At 47.2% G+C, this 11,945-nt stretch overlaps 1 protein-coding gene across 1 annotated transcript in view; it reads left to right on the top strand.

Annotated features, from left to right (window-relative positions):
• The first annotated feature begins 4,230 nt into the window (after nt 1-4,230).
• Nucleotides 4,231-11,945, top strand: part of PITRM1 (pitrilysin metallopeptidase 1) — a 28,909-nt gene continuing 21,194 nt past the window's right edge. The window contains exons 1-7 of the mRNA XM_080974013.1: nt 4,231-4,376; nt 6,413-6,521; nt 7,635-7,741; nt 8,081-8,232; nt 9,562-9,676; nt 9,771-9,867; nt 11,321-11,481. Coding sequence (XP_080830139.1) covers nt 4,237-4,376; nt 6,413-6,521; nt 7,635-7,741; nt 8,081-8,232; nt 9,562-9,676; nt 9,771-9,867; nt 11,321-11,481 — 881 coding nt within the window. The 5' untranslated portion in view covers nt 4,231-4,236. The remainder of the gene's footprint in view (nt 4,377-6,412; nt 6,522-7,634; nt 7,742-8,080; nt 8,233-9,561; nt 9,677-9,770; nt 9,868-11,320; nt 11,482-11,945) is intronic.

Raw genomic sequence — 11,945 nt, 5'->3', positions numbered from 1 at the left:
GCGAAAGGAAACAATGGAATCACTATGTTCCTCTTCTTTTAGCTATCTGTCAAAAGCGCTTGTTTCTGGTCAATGAGCTTCAAACGTCAGTCCTGACACCCCGCTCCAGGATCAGGACGGTGGAAAGTTACTTTACTTTAAACTCACTTCTGCAGGTTTAAGCAGTCCAGAAAAGATCCCCCTTCTTCTCCTGCTGCCGAAGGGGGGTTCAACAATTTTAAATGATGAAAGCCAATCCTTCAGAGGTGATTTTCTGAGCTCTAGTTTAAGTTGTCTTTGCTTTATTCTGTCTACAAAGAAACGGAAGGCTGACTTCCTGTTTAGACCTTCCCGTTTCAGTACCAAATTGAAGTAAAAATTTTTAAGTCCAATTCCTTTCTGCTCGCAAGTCCTTATTTAAAGTCCACTTGTTCAAAGTTTAAGTACTCACGGGTGCTTATTTTAGAAGCCAATTTGTCCCAGGAAAAAGGCAGCGCTCTCCGGCAACAGCTGTGTGGCTTTGCTCCACGGAAATAGCAGTTGACTCACAGCACCGCGCCACTTCCCCCTCTTCGCTTCGGAGCCCGTTAGTGGGTTCCTTTGCGGGTTGGGGGGCGCTAAGGGTGTCCGCCGAGTCCCATGGTCACAGGCTTCATCCGCCTGTGATTTTTAAAAGGGTCCCCACTTCGCCGTAGCAGAGAAGACCCGTTTCGCGCGGAGCTAGTCCCTCCAATCCAGAGGGAGTCCGCCATTGCCGATGGCGCCACCCCGGAAGTCCCAGAGGGGGGCCTACTTTGAAGGCATGTACGTTTGCATATTTCTCGCTGTCTGATTTCTGTGACCCTTCACTGAACTTTCCGGTCACACCTTGTATCTCCTCTCAGTCTCCTCTTTTCCAAGTTAAACATACAGTGGTACCTCGGGTTAAGAACTTAATTCGTTCTGGATGTCCATTCTTAACCTGAAACTGTTCTTAACCTGAGGTACCACTTTAGCTAATGGGGCCTCCCGCTGCTGCTGCACGATTTCTGTTCTCATCCTGAAGCAAAGTTCTTAACCTGAGGTACTGTTTCTGGGTTAGCAGAGTCTGTAACCTGAAGCATCTGTAACCTGAAGCGTCTTTAGCCTGAGGTACCACTGTACTCAGTTCCTTCATCCTTTCTTCACAAGGCTGGGATTCCAGACCCTTGACCATTTTGGTTGCCCTTCTCTGCACATGTCCCAGCTTGTCTATATCCTCCTTAAATTTTGGTGCCCAGAACTGGACATGGTACTCCAGATGTGGTCCAACCAAGGCAGAATAGAGTGGTACTGTTACTTCCCTTGATCTGGACATTAGACTTCTATTGCTGCAGCCTAGAATAGCACTAGATTTTTTGTTGCTGCTGCTGCTGCAGCATCACACTATTGACTCATGCTGAGCTTGGGGTCAACTAAGAAGTCCAGATTTGCCTGACACCCTCCAGGTGCCAGAGAGAGGACTTGAATCTCCAAGTGGGAGTGAGTGCACTTTAAATATATGGTGCGGATGTGGCCTTACCTGTAAGTAGACATAGGAGAATCTCTCCCATCCCTACCTGGAGACATCAAGGATTGAACCTGGGCCTTTCTGCCTCCAACACAGATGTTCTACCACAGAGCTACATCACTTCCCCGTGTATAGGGCTGCGCAGTCAGGCAGTAGCACTGTGTTTTTTGCATATATATATATATATATATATAATGGAGAGAAGAGATACTTGAGCCCTTGCCCCTTCCCATCTACTCCTCCAGCTTCACTTCCAGATGGATCAGAAATAATAATTAGAATTCCCCCCTCCCCATTTACCAATCCAGCCAAGAATCTGACAGAATATCTCCTCAGTAGTCTGTGCCTTTAATAATTAAGCAGCGAGAGGTAGCAGGTCTTCATTAGGAGCAGAGATGAAAGAGAATCCTCTGCTTCAATGGAAGGTAGGAAAGGCATGTTGCAGAACATAATGAACCTCATTCTGCACCAGAGTACGTGATATCATTCCCTTCATTTGGGTATCGCGGTGAAGATGAAACAAGAATATTCATGCATTCTGGACGTGTTCATTCAGAGCTTCAATCCATTGACTGTGGTTAGGCTTATTTTTTTTCCAAGTTATTATTATGCTGACAAGCTCTTTGTCAGTCTTGAGGTTTCAGGGGGCACATTTCCTACTTGGGAGATGATTTAGAGGAAGGCTGACCGACGCCGACCTACCAGCTGCCCACTTAAGAGCAGAAGCATCAAGGCCTTCCTGCTTTGCAGTTACGCCAGCCTTTGTTGTTCGGAGGAATCCGTTCTGTGGTTGGCAACCAATCATATTTTTATTTTATTTTGCAATAAGCTTTCCGTTTGTTGCGTCAAAGGACACACTTTGCAGTCTAATTAAAATAAACTTGGGCAACCGGAGCATCGCCTCAGATGATTCGGCTTCTTTGCAAATCAGGATACATTTTGCTGAACCTCACCTGGGCTGGATCTACACTGGCCTTTATAACGCTGTTAAAAAGATATATTCTTCATGTTGCAAGAAAGGTGATTCTGACTAAACATTCGGAAAAACTTTCTGGCAGCAAGAGCTGTTCAGCAGTGGAATAGACTTCTTCTTTTTATCTTTATTTTCTCTTTTTCTTTTCTTCATTTTTTCTCTTTTGTTCTTTTTATATATGTGTACTTATCTGAAATATGTATGTTTTTGCAATATTTTGCTTATATTTTGTAATAATTATGTTAAATAAATTAATAATAACAAAAAAAAAAAGACTGCCACAAGAGATGGGAGAAGACTTTCCTTTCTTGGAGGTTTTTAAACAGAGGTTGGGTGGCCATCTGTCAAGGATGCTTTAGCTGAGATCCATGCATTGCAGGGGGTTGGACTAGATGACCCTTGGGGTCCCTTCCAACTCTTAAGATTCTATGATTCTAAAAGGCTGCAATCCTATGAACCCAGAAACCAGGATCGGATTTAGGTTTGATGAGGCCCTAAGCTACTGAAGGTAATGGGGCCCTTTATATGTCCAGCTGTCCTTTGTCAACAACAAATTGTTGCTGTTTTTTGTGTTGAATATATGCTATATGGTGATTTATGGACCTAATAGGTATCCAGAGCCATTTGCACATAACAAATAGGAGCCTACACAACACAAAACACTGTTGCCGTATGAAGGTTTTATTTTATTTGTTTTTTATCTTATATTTTGAAAATGTGCATCCAGGGTTTTTTTCCTTGGGGGGGCGAGAGAGTGGGGCCCTAAGCTATAGCTTGTTTAAAGGTAAAGGGACCCCTGACCATTAGGTCCAGTCGTGACCGACTCTGGGGTTGCGGCGCTCGTCTCACTTTATTGGCCGAGGGAGCCGGTGTACAGCTTCTGGGTCATGAGGCCAGCATGACTAAGCCGCTTCTGGAAAACCAGAGCAGCGCACAGAAAAGCCGTTTACCTTCCCACCGATTACCTTCCTGCGGTACCTATTTATCTACTTGCACTTTGACGTGCTTTCAAACTGCTAGGTTGACAGGAGCAGGGACCGAGCAACGGGAGCTCACCCCGTTGCAGAGGTTCGAACCGCCGACCTTCTGATCGGCAAGTCCTAGGCTCTGTAGTTTAACCCACAGCGCCACCTGCGACCCCCATGGCTTGTTTAGCTTTTACAGTGATACCTCGGGTTACATACGCTTCAGGTTACAGACTCTGCTAACCCAGAAATATTGCTTCAGGTTAAGAACTTTGCTTTAGGATGAGAACAGAAATCGTGCACCGGCGGCGCGGTGGCAGCGGGAGGCCCCATTAGCTAAAGTGGTGCTTCAGGTTAAGAACAGTTTCAGGTTAAGTACGGACCTCTGGAACGAATTAAGTACTTAACCTGAGGTACCACTGTACGTAAATTTGGCACTGCACCCACCTAGCGCAAATGAATCCTGGGAGCTGTACTCCCCCCCCCAAAAAAAAACCTACAGTTCCCAGCACCCTGAACAAACCACAACTCCCAATCCCCTTTAAAGGGAGATCAGATAGAGCAGCTCCCAGCAAGCGCAGGTAAGACTGAATCGCCCGGCTGCGCCAAGCAGCCCCGTCGCAAAGCTTCCCGGGGAAGAAGAGCGATGCGAGGAGCAGGCGGGGAAACAGCCTCGCCAGGGAAAGGGGCGGAGCTCCGCAGCCCTCCCTCGCCCGAGAGGCCCCGCCCCAGGGGCGGAGCTAGCGGCCGTCTGGTACCCGCCGCGCCCCCTCCGCGAAAAGGTCCCGCGCATGCGCTCCGCGGGTCGTCCGGGGCAGCGCAGCCGCCTCTTCCGTTCTCTTCCGCGGTTGCCGCCGGGGAGGTCGCGCTGCGCCATGTGGGGCCGGTTCTGCGCCGCGGGGCGGCAGCTGGCGCGGACGAGTCCCGGCCGGTGAGCAGCATCCGCCGCTGGTCGACTCGTGGGGTGGGGGCTTCTCCGGGCGGGGCGAAGAAACACTCTGCACGTGCTCAGAGGCTCCCCTTCTCCTCCTCAGCTTTCCCCCACATTTATGAAGCCCCGTATTCCGAGCCGGGGTTTCATCCCGTGGGGCCCTTCCTAGAAGTGGTTGGACTGTAGCTTCTCTCATCCTTTTCCATGGGTCATGCTGCTTGGGGGCTGGGTGGGGGGTGTTAGGAGGAACCCCTGGGGAACCGACGTTCAGAACCCCCGTATTCTATTATTTGAGTTTCTTGCTGGAGAGTGAGAGGTAAAGGGAGGCTCTAAACATGTGCAGAGTGCCTTCCACTTTCTGCATCTGGGGGAAAGGGTTGTTTTTTTTATGGTTGTCTTTGACCCCAACACTTGTTGTTTTTAGTAGCTCAGGTATTTGGCTCCCGTTGCTTGGTCCCTGCTCCTGCCCACCTAGCAGTTCGAACGCACGTCAAAGTGCAAGTACATAAATAGGTACTGCTCCGGCGGGAAGGAAAACGGCGTTTCCGTGCGCTGCTCTGCTGGTTTGCCAGAAGCGGCTTAGTCATGCTGGCCACATGACCCGGAAGCTGTATGCCGGCTCCCTGGGCCAATAAAGCGAGATGAGCGCCGCAACCCCAGAGTCGGCCACGACTGGACCTAATGGTCAGGGGTCCCTTTACCTTTAACCTTTTTGGAAAATCTGATTGATGAAAGCTTGCTTTCTGACATTTTTTTCCCTGAAGGAGGCTGTTTTGTCTTAACTGTCTCTCCCTGCTGCCACACCTACCTCCTCTGCTGGCCTGGGACTGATAAAAGAAAAGAGGAATTGGGGGGGGGGTGGAAGCCGCTGGTGAAACATCCCCCATTTCTCCCTGGAATTCTTGGCGGTTGGGTTTTGTGAAGTATTGGGAGCAGTGGTCTTATTTAGGGGTGAGAAGCCCAACTTTCTGACTCTGGCCGTCATGCTAGTTTATCTGTGTTGTCTTCCTGGATGGAGGCATCGGACTTGTGAACCATCAGCTCCAGCCAGCGAAATAGTTGGTCAAGGATGGTGCGAGTTGTAGTCCCAAGAACCGGAAGGCCACAGGTTTTGCTATCCTAAGATTTGGTATGATCCAGCAGGACTCTTTTAATGGTTTTATTCTGTAGCCTGGACTGCATAGTTTGATTTTTGAAGGCCTTGCCTCATAACACTTGGGCTGAGCTAAGATTGATATAGTTAAGGATTTGCGCTTGTATCTCACCTGTTTGCTGGTGCTCTCAAAGTCCAGGATTAGAACAAATGGGCTGAAGGTGCGAGGGAAGCAGATTTCAGCTAAACTTTATAGGAGAAATGTCCAGTAAGGGGCTGTTCAACAATGGAAGAAGCTGCCTTGGGAGATAATGGGCTCTCCCTTCCTGCACATACTTTGAGCAGAGGTTGGGCCAGGGGTTTTGTGGTTGCATTTCACACTGCAGAGCCTACATTGGAGTAGAGGACCTCCAAGTTCTCTAGAAAAGCCCCTTCCAACTCTGACTCTTAAGTCCTGAATCAGCACTCTCCATTCCTGTCAAGTGGTGTTTTTAAAGAAGGCTAGGCCTCACCTTCTTAAAACTAAGTTGACTCTCCCACTAGCTAGAGCTGTGCTGTGTGGAAGTGTGTGCACAGTGGAGGTTCCCTTTTACCCCTCCAAAATTGGGAGTTTTAAAAGTCTTGTTTACTAAGGTACCCTACTAGTGTGGCCCTAAACACCAGCTTATAGATTTCACATCCCTGGAATTTAGCTCCTGAGTTATAGGTACTTATTGCAGGATTTGGCTCCTAGCACTCCCCCCTTCCATTTTCCTGTGCCCTAATTAGTCTAAGTTGTATTAATTATACAACTGAATAAATGGGTGCCACCTGCCTATGCTCACACATTTGCTTAACTTGATGCATTGGCTCCTGAGCCCAAGGTTCCCCACCCCAATTATTATTTTTAAAGGAAGACTCATTGTTTGCTTTTTCCTCTTCCTCTCTCTTTTTGTGTATATAGTTTCAGGCCATTTAATCAGAGACTCTGGAGATGGAAGAGTACTTCTGCCAATGAAAGGGCACTGCAGTACAAAACTGGAGATCGCATCCATGGATTCACAGTAAACCAGGTACTTGTCTGGTTTTCCTGGTCGCTCGGGGCTCTCTGGCTCTCTTCTCCCAAGAAAGTTGGGGTCTCCCAAGAAAGTATTGTCTGATCTGACGGTAAAAAAAAAAAAGCTTGAAAACTCAGGAAGACCTTTCCACATCAGCTTCTCGGCAGAGGAACACACACGCTGTATTTTGCAGCTGATTCTGGGGGCTCAACCAGTCAGTTTATAAACAGCTAAAAGCATAAGGAGAGCCCTGCTGGGTCAGACTAAAAGACCCATCTAGTCCAGCCTTCTGTTCTCACAGTGGCCAGCCTGATGCCCGTAGTAAGCCCACAAATATAGCATGAGAACAGTTGCATTCTCCTGCTCAAAGTTCTCCAGCAACAGGGGTTCAGAGGCATGACTGCATTTTGCGGTAGCAAATTCCGTAGTTCAAGTTGTGCACTGTGTGGCAGAAGCACATCTTGTCTGTCCCGAAATTCCTACCATACGGCTGCTTTGGGCAATAACCAATGCTGGTGCTGCTCAGAGTAGGACAACAATGGAGAGGTTGCTTAAGTCCATTGATTTCAGTGTGCCTGCTCTTGAGAATTACTAGCATTGGGTATAGGAGGGATAGCACCATCCCTCAGTAGAGCATGAGACTCTTAATCTTGGGGTTCTGGGTTCGAGCACTACGTTGGATGAAAGGTTCCAGCATTGCAGGGGGTTGGACTAGATGACCCTCAGGGTCCCTACATGTTTTTGATTCTGTGACTCCAGGCTCTAATGTTATGAGAGGGAGAATAAATTATCTGTATCCACATTGTACACACCGTGCGTTATTTCATATGCCTCTTATTTAATGTCTAACCCCTCTTTTACCTTTTCTTTTTTTGCTTGGTACTTAACTGCCTGCCTGCATTCTGTAAGAATTGTGCCCAGGCAACTTGGTAGAATAGCTTGTGCTCACTGGAGAGGCCCTGAAGTTTTACCTTTGCCTTTATTTATTTGTGCATTGTTCAGCTTCTGAGATCGTTGTTAGTGTGAGTCAAATAGCTTAATGATAATAAAAATGATTGTGGCCATTTGTATTAACCGAAATAAATGTGTGTGTGTGCACGTGTGTGCGTGCGTGCTTGCCCACCATAGGTGACAGCTGTACCCGAGTTATTCTTAACTACTGTCAACCTGAGCCATGATCAGACGGGAGCCAAGTATTTGCATGTGGCAAGAGAGGATTCCAACAATCTCTTCAGGTAGGTGTGTTGGGATCAGAGTTTTGACAAGTCTCGCTAGGGATGGGGATAGAATCGTGACTTTACGGGAGTGCCATTTAGGGCTTCCAAGTATGTTTGGAGACAAGGCTGCATCTGCCATCAATTGTGTGAAAGGTCCCTGGAAGGTCAGAGGTCAGTATAAGAATTCGTGAGGTTCTACTGCTTGCTTCTTAAGGTGCCACTGAGAATGCAGCTCCCACGAAAAGGAGGGGAAATCTGGGGTCCAGCATTATAGGAATAACAAATTATTTTTATATGTATGGTGATGTTTTACTTCCATATTTTAACCTCTCCAACCTTTTCCTGATTACCTTACAGTGTTCAATTCCGTACCACTCCAATGGACAGTACAGGCGTCCCCCATATCCTCGAACACACTGTGCTTTGTGGTTCGCAGAAGTATCCTGTCCGAGATCCTTTCTTCAAAATGCTAAACAGGTCACTCTCCACGTTCATGAATGCCTTTACAGGTGAGCAAACAGGAACAAGCAGCCTCTTGCATTTTTCTCGTGCAAACGGCAACTTACTCATATGATGAAATCTATGGTGCCTGTCACTCCTTCCAATTCCAAACTCGAGTGGAGAGTGCCGGCAGGACTGTAGCCAAACCAAGGCTGCTGAGAAATAAGAGGGGAGGTAAATGCATGCTTGGGGCGGTGTGTATCATTGCACAAGAGCAAAAATAAAGAAAAGAAAACTAAGAGGGTAAAAAAGCCACCAATCAGGACTGAGCATGCTCTGCAGATATTGAATATATATTTACAGTTGGAAAATAACATGGTAGGGAGGGAGAAGAATGAAGTGCCTTGCTTGGAATGTTCCTGGAACATTAAACTCCCTTTAGGCAGGAGGAAATGCAGCAACATTTTATTGCAGGCCTCAACTGCATGTCAGTTGCAGTAGAACTGGTTCAGATATGTGGAAGGAGCCTTATGGGACTTACTGAGAGACCCAGCGCTTTCTTTAAGGAGCAATTGGAGTTCTGCACGTTGCGTTGAGACCTTGGAAAAATGCAAACTGCAGCCCCATTGTGATGCATAGCCCATTTGGGATGTCAACAAGGTAGCCCCTGCCCCCAAGATCCCCATCAATACATGTTTCTTGTCTGTTTACTGATGGAAAGAAAACTGACTTGGAAAAAAAGGAGACAAGAGCGCAGTGCTGGGAAGCTTCTGCAAAACTGTCCGCTTAACGCCTGGCTCAGATCTGGGGACGATTGCTGCCCTTGATAATGTGCCCGCCCTGTTTGGTTCAAGGGTGGAGCAAAATATATCATTTGCAAGCAGAAACTTCTGGGTTTAACCCTTGGCATCTGCAGTTAAGAGTCTCTGGGGATCGTGAAGAGCCCCTCCCAGTCATTGCAGATGGTAGTGGGGTAAATGGAGGATGGCTGCAATTCTGTGTAAGGCACTTTTGGGTGTAGATAGCCATGGAATCGTGGTCTTGGGGAGCGAGTTACAAAAAAAACCCCTGCCACCCTGATCTGTTAACTATAATATCTGAGAGGAGCTCTGTTCATAAACAGGATGAGCAAGACTATTAGAACGAAAGGTTAGCAGTAGCCCCACCATCTCCAGTCCATCCTGGTAGCATGGATCCAGTGGATCTAAAACCTCGCCCTAGAACACACACCCTTCTCAGAATTGCAACAGAGGAGGGGGGTTGCAGCAGCAATCCTTGCTAGGAAGGGGCTTCAGAGGACAGGCCTCCCTCCTGGAAAGGGAGAACCACGGAATCCCATTGTCCCTGGGACACCTTCATTAAATTCTTAATATTTATTTTGTTACCTTTTCCCACAGCTAGCGACTATACACTCTACCCGTTTTCCACCCAAAATCCCAAAGATTTTCAGAACCTTCTGTCTGTATACCTGGACGCGGTGTTTTTCCCTTGTTTGAGACACCTTGACTTCTGGTAAGACTTTCATGTTTTGGGCACATATACGCACACATGGTGGTGCTGCCCAAAGGAGTGTTGACCCCTCTGTTGCGTGTCTTCATTTGCACAGGCAGGAAGGCTGGAGATTAGAACATGAGGATCCAGCAGACCCTCAGACGCCGCTAGTCTTCAAAGGAGTTGTCTTCAATGAGATGAAGGGAGCATTTGTAAGTTCCTTTTTCAAAATTGTTTTAATTTAAGAACGCAATAAGAGTCCTGCCAGATCAGGCCAAACGCCCATCTAAGTCCAGCATCTTGTACCGTCAGTGGCCAACCTGATGTCTTTGGAAGCCCACACACTGGACTTGAGTGCAAGAGCACACTCTCTACTTGTGATTCCCAGCAGCGGACATTCCTAGTTAACTCTCCTAACCATGCATACATGGAGTGGATTTGCTTATCCACTCCTCCCTTTGTTCTGCTGCTTCCATCACCCTCCTGGAAAAAAACTGCTCTTTAGTGCTCAATCAGAGCTAACAGGAATTTGGGTTTTTCCCCGATTGCCATTTGTTCTGATATATCACTAAAGAGCTGTTTTTCCATTGGAAAGGAGCGGGGCAAGGGAAAATCTCCTTGGACCCATACGTAGAAAGCATGGGTCAAGTGGAAAACAACCAGGACATGTGCTTTCTAGGCACAGCACATGCAGAAGTCTGGATGAGCCCTGTATATTTATATATATACAGCACATTTTATGTATATAGTACATTTTACAATTTTTAATGTGCTGTGAGCTGCCCAGAGTGCCTGGGGAAACCCAGCCAGATGGGCGGGGTATAAATAATAAAATCATCATCATGTCCAATTGACCTATTGACTGTATTTGTAGTAAACCAGTGTTTCTAGCTAACCATGGTTTATTGTGAAACAGGCAGTAGATTAGTGCACACATCTCCATCACTCTGGCACTGCTTCTCCCTGACATGAGCTGGGGAAACAAACCAAGAATCCACAGTTTAGCTCAGCTTCCTGTGAGGCCCAAATACGGGATCCTGAATCCCTAACAAGCCAGGATTTGTAAGCCATCAACAAACCATTGTTTTAAGTCTGGGTGGTCATCCATGCTTGTAGGGGGCAGCCATTTACATCATGGGATGCTGGAGCCACTCCTAAATCAGCACTTCAAGTAAGATCAATTCTTTCTCATGTCAGAGGAGTAACGCAGGAATGATCAGGTAGCATGTACCAGTATGATGCTTCTTCACAACAAACCATAATAAGCCAGCGACACTCACTCATCACAATGTTTCAGTGCGTTCACAGCATAAATCAGTCCTTTCCTATCAATCTATACATTTTTCCACAATTTAATGCTGAAATGGGGAAGCTTCTTCAGCCTGAGGGCCACTGTCCCTCCTGGGAAACTTGCTGAGGGCCACATGCACTCTTAACTCCATCCTGAGTCTTGGTTAAGAACGGGGTTGGACTAGATGACCCTCAGGAACCCATTCAACTCTACAGTTTTGTGATTCCTTCCACTGTTTTCCTGTTTTCTGGGGATTATTGGGTTCTCCAGGAAAACTGTGGCTATTACCTGATGTGCTCCCTGAAGTAGCAGTGGTTGTTGCAGGTGAGTTTTGCTGAAGCTTTTTTACTCCTACCTAAACGATTTCTTTTAAGACAGACAACGAGAGAGTATTCTCCCAGCACCTTCAGAACAAGATTCTCCCTGACCACACCTACGCAGTTGTGTCCGGCGGCGACCCACTGAAGATCCCTGATCTTTCCTGGGAACAGCTGAAGCAATTCCACGCAACACATTACCACCCTAGTAATGCAAGGTGAGAAGCGTGCATCTGAAAGGGAAAGGGGTGCTTTGTAATAATCCCGGGTGTGCCCAACACAGCTATTGCAGCTTCAGCTCTCAGTTGGGGGAGCCAGGAAATAAGTCAATCCTAGCTGGGTGTGTGGTGTGTGTGTTTCATTTCCTGTGCAAATGACCCAGGGAATTTTAAGGGCCCGAGGTTGCCCCAGGTGGGGCTCCGCAAAGTTGTTCTGCCATGTTGGATGCCGGCTAAGGCTGACTAGGCCAAAGCTTCCTTCTTCTGATGAGACTCTCAGTTTATCACTTTCTACGAGTGCTTCATTGTGGCCGGAGAAAGCAATGAGCCATTTTTTAAAATAAGGTACATGTTTCTGCCCAACCACATGCCCCAACTTCCTATCTCTGTGCCTCTAGTGAGGGAGCTCTCTTCACTTTCTAGCCCATTTTTTTCTATGGCTTTCTAGACTTTTCCAAGAATGC

This window comes from Podarcis pityusensis (genome assembly GCF_964106645.2).
Source record: "Podarcis pityusensis genome assembly, chromosome: 12".
Classification (NCBI taxonomy): domain Eukaryota; kingdom Metazoa; phylum Chordata; class Lepidosauria; order Squamata; family Lacertidae; genus Podarcis; species Podarcis pityusensis.
Note: the sequence above shows the minus strand (reverse complement) of the source record. Positions and strands in the feature narration are given on the sequence as shown.